Source organism: Onychostoma macrolepis, chromosome 01 (assembly GCF_012432095.1).
Source record: "Onychostoma macrolepis isolate SWU-2019 chromosome 01, ASM1243209v1, whole genome shotgun sequence".
In the NCBI taxonomy this organism is placed as follows: domain Eukaryota; kingdom Metazoa; phylum Chordata; class Actinopteri; order Cypriniformes; family Cyprinidae; genus Onychostoma; species Onychostoma macrolepis.
In genome coordinates, this window is record NC_081155.1 from 1,250,803 (window position 1) to 1,258,302 (window position 7,500).

At 44.0% G+C, this 7,500-nt stretch overlaps 1 protein-coding gene across 2 annotated transcripts in view; it reads right to left on the reverse strand.

Moving 5' to 3' along the window:
- Positions 1 to 7,500, reverse strand: part of ears2 (glutamyl-tRNA synthetase 2, mitochondrial) — an 11,285-nt gene that overhangs the window by 2,385 nt on the left and 1,400 nt on the right. For both annotated transcript variants that reach the window (XM_058759402.1, XM_058759363.1), the window contains exon 4: positions 5,484 to 5,953. In XM_058759402.1, the coding sequence (XP_058615385.1) occupies positions 5,484 to 5,953 (470 nt within the window). The remainder of the gene's footprint in view (positions 1 to 5,483; positions 5,954 to 7,500) is intronic.

A 7,500-nucleotide genomic window follows, 5' to 3' on the forward strand; every position in this document is an offset into this window, starting at 1 on the left:
ATTAAAGGGATAGTTCACCCAGAAATGAAAATGTGATGTGCATTTGTTTTTTCTCTCAAAGATTGTGTGCCCATTGTATGGCGTCAAATCTGTGCCATTAATAACCGAGCGCACCACTTATGCTGGCGCGCGCGGTAAATCACTTCCGCGAGAGGAAAACAGATCTACACGCGAGGAAACGGGAGCCCGCGAGCTAATTTCAAACACTAATCATTATTATTTTATGTATTTTGTTCTTTTATTGTTGTTGTTTATTGTGCAATATAAAACTAATAAAAATACCTATCAAAAAAAAAAAAAAAAGGGGTTATGGTCCTGTTTTATCTTTGTAACATCACAAGATTGTAATCACTAGTAAACGGAAGAATTTATGTTAATAAGCTTTTTTCAAATAAATTATGGATGGCCTTTTCACAGGCGTCCAATCACAGCTGACTTCCGGAAAAGGGGAAGTAACCAATGGCGTTAGAGATAACAATTAAAACAGCAAGCCCCGGCCCACGACTGACAAAAATAGAAGTGTTCGCGCGAGCAGGTGAGAGAAGATCGAGCGCGAGGATGTGGGGGATGATCGCGCGCGCAGAGGACGAGTGACGCGCGCGCAAGTGTTTGAAATTAGCTCGCGGGCTCCCGTTTCCTCGCGTATAGATCTGTTTTCCTCTCGCGGAAGTGATTTACCGCGCGCGCCAGCATAAGTGGTGCGCTCGGTTATTAATGGCACAGATTTGACGCCATACCATTGACTGGCATTATATGACTGACAGACTGCAACGGTTTGAGTTAAAAATCTTCGTTTGCGTTCTACTGAAGAAACAAAGTCACCTACATCTTGGATGCTCTGGGGGTCAGCAGATAAACATCACATTTTCATTTTTGGGTGAACTATCCCTTTAAAGCCGCCTTTCCACTATCTGCGACAAGCGACAGACCGGAAGTCATTCATTACGAATGGAGAGTAGTGTGGGAGCTGCGTGGAGTTCATATGCGTAGTTTGAGCTTCGGAAGCGTTAAAATATTTGAGATTATATTTCACTCTCGTAGTTCTGCAGGCCGTGGCGCTGATGAGAGAAGGAGCTGGAGTCCTCTGCGGCGACCAATCAAAACACCTCAGACTGCCGTTGCTTTAAAAGACGCACGTCGACCTTCATTCTGATCGAATAAACAATCGTCACATTTAAAGTCCAAGACACACTGCAAGATTTCCAGCTGTCCCGGACGAAAGACTGGCATCGTGAATCAATCGTGGTGATTTCTGTGATCGTGGCTCCTGACCGGTGCTCTTATGTCGTACAGTGAGAGAGGTTCAAAGACGGCCGATGTCACGGTCTTGTGACCAAAGATAGCCTACAATACAGCGTGATCATCACACAGTGCGTTTGCTGCTACGATCCGACATGCGACATGAAATCAACGAGACATGGTGCTAAAACATAAAACTGCTAAACTCAAGCTCTCATTCCTCCTCTTTCACCGCTTCCACTTTTCTCAGCACACATAAAAACTACAACTGCTAAAGTGTTATTTATCATGCTCTATTTGCTAACACTAGCGCATGCTGATGATGTGTATTCTTCTGTAGAAATCGTTGTGTTGTGTTTGTGTGTACGAGTCCTCTACAGGAGGTGGCATATACTGCTGTTCTGTGGACTGACAGGGAAGGCCATTAAGTTTGTGTTTGTTTGTTTATGGACTGACTTCTATGATTTACATTTGTTTTGAGTTTTTAAAGTAAAACAAAGAAGAAATGCACTTTCGGCAACTTTGTGGATTGTGGAAAAAAACTAAAAAACAGGAGATTTTGATGGATTCTAACCTCCGTTTGGGTGCCACAGGAACGGCAGTAAGCGAAAGGAACTCCTGTAAAGTACTTGTTTTGCGTAACTTTCTTGCAAACCTGGCGCTGTATGCATGGCTAATACAGTTAATACTGCGTGTGAAATAATAAAATGATACGTTAAAATAACTGGATCATCTGTTTTCAATGTAGCTAACCTTGCATAGCTTCATGTCATCTATGCACTCATTAAACTATTATTTTAAATAACAAATGCATCATTAAATATATTTTAAATGTATATATTATTCATTTAAAATTGTAATAATTCATGCATATCAATATAACACTTAAGTAAACTGCAGCAATTAATATTGTGTCACAGCCTCTAGTACATTACACATTATTTAGTTTAGTTCAGAATCGTGATCTCTATTTGAGACAAAAACATTCTCAATTTATCCAGAATCGTGCAGCTCTAGCGGATATTACGTCACTGGAACAGGTACGAGCCAATTTTTTAAACTGGAATTTCTCTGGATTTACAAATCCTTGAGAACTCTTGGAATAATTTATGTACACAACTGCATGATCACCCTGTGCAAGTGGTTTTTGTATATTTTATTACAACCCAAACTCTGGAAATGTTGGAAACATTTTTAAATTTGAACAAAATTAAAATTAAAAGACTTTCAAATCACATGAGCCAATATTTTATTCACAATAGAACATAACAAATGTTTAAACGGAGAAATCGTAGACTTTTATCCACTAAATGAGCTCATTTCAAATTTGATACCTGCTACAGGTCTCAAAAAAGTTGGCACGGGGGCAAAAAAACATCTGAAAAAGCAAGAAATTTTGAAAAGATTCAGCTGGGAGAACATCTAGCAACTAATTAAGTTAATTGACATCAGGTCTGTAACATGATTAGCTAATAAAGGGATGTCTTAGAGAAACAGTGCATACGGTATGGGCAGCTTGCATGTTTTGAAAGGCACTATGAATGCTGAAAGGTATATAAAGGTTTTAGAGCAACATATGCTCCCCTCCAGATGACGTGTATTTCAGCAGGACAATGCAAAACCACATACTGCAGCTACTACAACAGCATGGGTTCATAGTAGAAGAGTCCGGTTGCTGAATTGGTCTGCCTGCAGTCCAGATCTCTCACCTATAGACAACATTTAGTGCATCATTAAACAAAAAATATGTCAAAGATGACCACAAACTCTTCAGCAGCTGGAAACCTATATCAGGCAAGAATGGGACCAAATTCCAACACCAAAACTCCAGAAACTCATAACCTCGATGCCCAGACGTCTTCAAACTGTTTTGAAAAGAAGAGGAGATGCTACACCACGGTAAACATGCCCCCGTCCCAACTATTCTGAGACCTGTAGCAGGCGTCACATTTGAAATGAGCTCATTGTGTGCATAAAATTGTAAATATTTCTCAGTTTAAACATTTGATATGTTATCTATGTTCTTTATGAATAAAATATTTGCTCATGCGATTTGAAAGTCTTTTAGTTTTCATTTTTTTCAAATTTAAAAAACGTCCCAACATTTCCGGAATTCGGGTTGTAGTACCCTCCAAAAGTATTGGAGCAGTGAAGACAAAATTGCTCTGTTGGCTGTGGAGTCGAGACATTTGCAAATATGATTAAAAGATGAATATGAGACAAAACTACAGAATGTCACATTTTATTATTAGCCGTTTCAACACATACATGTTTTACCAAATAAAAAGAACAGCACTTTTAGAGTTCATCTCACTCGTTGATGTGAGCATAAGTATTGGGACAGTTGAACATAAGGCAGATATAAAAGATTAAAAGCTATTGTTTAGTTGCAGATCTCTTGCGCTCAATCCCAGCAGTGAGTCTGTGACCCGTAGACATCACCAGACTCTTGCTCTCATGCTTTCAGATACTTTCCCAGCCTTTAATGCAGCCAGTTCCAACTGTTGCTTGTTTTGGGGAGTTTCTGCCTTTGCTCTCCTCTTCAGCCGCTGAAGTTCATGTTCAATCAGATTTAAATCTGGAGATTGACTCGGGCAATCTAAGACTTTCCATTTCTCTGCTCTTATAAACTCCTCGACTGAACTGGCAGGTGTTTTGGGTCATTGTTCTGATGCAATATGAAGCACTTCCCAATGAATCTGGTGGCGTTTTCTTGAATATTGGTAGGCAAGATGTCAAAGTCTCCTGAGGACAGTATATTGTCAGAGCATCACCCAGCTTTCTGGAGGTTGTTGGTGATTTTACAGGCATGTCTTTTAGGGTTCATTTTCACAGCTTTTATGATTTGTCTGTCATCAGCTGCTGTTGTTTTCTCAGCCGGTCAGGTAGTTGTTGTTTCCAAACTCTTGATTTCTTCATGCTCTTTGTTTTTGCTGGAGCTCTAATTGACTTCCTCTTTTCTTTTAGCATCCAAATTGCTTGCTTTTCTCTCAAAGTCAGCTCCCTCATCTTCATCCTGGTTTGTGTGCGTCATCATCGAATGCAAGATTCAGAATGCAGAAGTAATGGATATAACTGATACGACACATTCCCTGCTTTTAATATCTGAAGAATTAATGCAACGGGACAAAGCTGATCACTTAGAAAGACCTGCGAGGCAACTGTTCCAATACTTCTGCTCACATCAGATCGAGGGATGAACTCTAAAAGTGCTGAACTTCTGAGCTGCTAAACATGTGTGTGTTGAAACGGCTAATAATAAAATGCGACTCTGTAGTTTTGTCTCATCTTCATATTTTAATCATATTTGTAAATGTCTTGACTCCACAGCCAACAGAACAATTTTGTCTTTACTGTTCCAATACTTTTGGAGGGCACTCTAAATCTAAGATGTTGTGGCTTTAAGTGACCCCTGACCCCTGAGCTCGTCAGTGTGTGTCGTCGGCGTGTTAGTGAGCGCGTGACCCCTGACCCCTGAGCTCGTCAGTGTGTGTCGTCGGCGTGTTAGTGAGCGTGTGACCCCTGACCCCTGAGCTCGTCAGTGTGTGTCGTCGGCGTGTTAGTGAGCGTGTGACCCCTGACCCCTGAGCTCGTCAGTGTGTGTCGTCAGCGTGTGGTTGAGCACGTGACCCCTGACCCCTGAGCTCGTCAGTGTGTGTCGTCGGCGTGTTAGTGAGCGTGTGACCCCTGACCCCTGAGCTCGTCAGTGTGTGTCGTCGGCGTGTTAGTGAGCGTGTGACCCCTGACCCCTGAGCTCGTCAGTGTGTGTCGTCAGCGTGTGGTTGAGCACGTGACCCCTGAGCTCGTCAGTGTGTGTCGTCTGCGTGTGGTTGAGCGCGTGACCCCTGACCCCTGAGCTCGTCAGTGTGTGTAGTCTGCGTGTGGTTGAGCGCGTGACCCCTGACCCCTGAGCTCGTCAGCGTGTGGTTGAGCGCGTGACCCCTGACCCCTGAGCTCGTCAGTGTGTGTAGTCTGCGTGTGGTTGAGCGCGTGACCCCTGACCCCTGAGCTCGTCTGCGTGTGGTTGAGCGCGTGACCCCTGACCCCTGAGCTCGTCAGTGTGTGTCGTCGGCGTGTTAGTGAGCGTGTGACCCCTGACCCCTGAGCTCGTCAGTGTGTGTCGTCGGCGTGTTAGTGAGCGTGTGACCCCTGACCCCTGAGCTCGTCAGTGTGTGTAGTCTGCGTGTGGTTGAGCGCGTGACCCCTGACCCCTGAGCTCGTCAGCGTGTGTATCTCAGACTCACCGCTGAAGCCGGATCCGGCGTGAGTGACGATGTCCAGCAGGGTCTCGGGCAGCACGCCCTGCTCGCGGAAGCGCTGGACGCAGATGTCTCCCTGTCTCTTGGACAGCTTGGAGCCGTCGCGGTTGAGGAGCAGCGGCAGGTGAGCGTAGGCTGGCGGCGTCCAGCGCAGCGCGCGGAACAGCTGCAGGTGTTTAGCGGTGGAGATCAGCCACTCGGAGCCGCGCAGCACGTGACTGACCCGCATAGCGTGATCGTCCACCACGCTGGCCAGGTGATAGGTGGGGAAGCCGTCGGCCTTCAGGATCACCGGATCGCCCTCCGCTGCCGGATCGTGCCGCGTCCAGCCGAACACCAGGTCCCTGAAGGGCTCGGCGCCAGGGTCCAGCCTGAAGCGGATCACACACGGGACGCCCTCAGACCGCTTCTGCTGCACCTGCTCCGGACGCAGCTCTCGACAGCGGTTATCATACCTGCGGAGACGGCAGACCGTCAACCACTGCACCGCAAACTGAGACTTACACTCAATACAGAAGCTTTCCACTGATGTGTGGTTTGTTAGGATCGGACAATATCTGAAAATCTGGAATCTGCAGGTGTAGAAAAAAATCTAAATATTGAGAAAATCTCCTTTAAAGTTGTCCAAATGAAGTTCTTAGCAATGCATATTACTAATCAAAAATGAAGTTTTGATATATTTACGGTAGGAAATTTACAAAATATCTTCATGGAACATGATCTTTACTTAATATCCTAATGATTTTTGGCATAAAAGAAAAATTGATCATTTTGACCCATACAATGTATTGTTGGTAGGGCTGTCGCGGTTAAGGAATTTCCCTTGCGGTAATTTTGAGTGGCTCAATAGCGCGGTGTATATATATATATAATCTGTGTGTGTATGTGTTACGATGTAAGGAGGTCATATTCAGAAACCAATCAAACCGAAACTAAATCGCGTTGAAACAGGAAGTGAAGTAAACAGAAGAGAAAGACAAAATAACGGTCCACATAACAAAACTTAAACCTGACAATAAGATCATTAGTATATTGTTAGCATATATATATATATATAACAGTTAGTTCTGATCCTCAAATCTGACTGACAAGAGACTTTTTCTGTTGATATTTCACCTGCGTGTTCTAGACGGCTGTCAGTCAGTGCAGCGTCACTGTTTCGCCTCGAGACTGTCTTTGAGTGAGTCTTCATTCAACTACACGTTCAAAAGCGCCGATTCATTCAGAGATTTGTAATGAAACACGCTGCTGAAATCATTTTAACTTTGAGCGGCACTTTTAAAGGCTCAGCTGACCAGCAGAGCGTCGATGCTAAGACAGATTTCGCTTTCCTTGGACACGACAACCTGTTTTCACAGATACACGACTCGGCCTGAAGGACAGACGCAGGTAATCGCTCGCGATCAGTCGCTCTCGCTCTCATTCGCTGTCGGTTTAGGCTTGTTAAGTGCAAATTTACTGAGCCTCTGTGCAAATCAGCATGATAATTGTTATCATTACTAATATTCAGTACACATGCACAAAGTGTAAAACGAGAAGGGCATAACCTTACGAAAATTAAAAAACACTGAAATATCGCGGTTGCTGCGGTTGTTGCATCCCTCTGCGGTTCTGCTCCTCAATAGCGCGGTATTGCGGTCATCGCGACAGCCCTAATGGTTGGCTATTGCTGCAGATATAGCTGTGCTGCTTATGACTGCTTCTGTGCTGCAGGGTCACGTATAGCCAAGGCCGATATTCGGGATTTTTGTAATATCGCATCGGCCGATAAGTTTTTGAGTTTGGCTGATGCGTTTGAGACTTTCATTTTGACGGCGCCGTACACAGCGCTCACGTTCTCGCTCTGTCGTCGTTAACAGTTCTGTCTAATACGGATAGAAGTCTGTCTAATAATCAGACAGAACCGTTAACAAAGGAATTAAAATGTATACAAAAAAGTATAACGACTGCTTTTATATTATTAGTAATAGAAAGGCTAACATTATAATACTTTCTCGTTTGC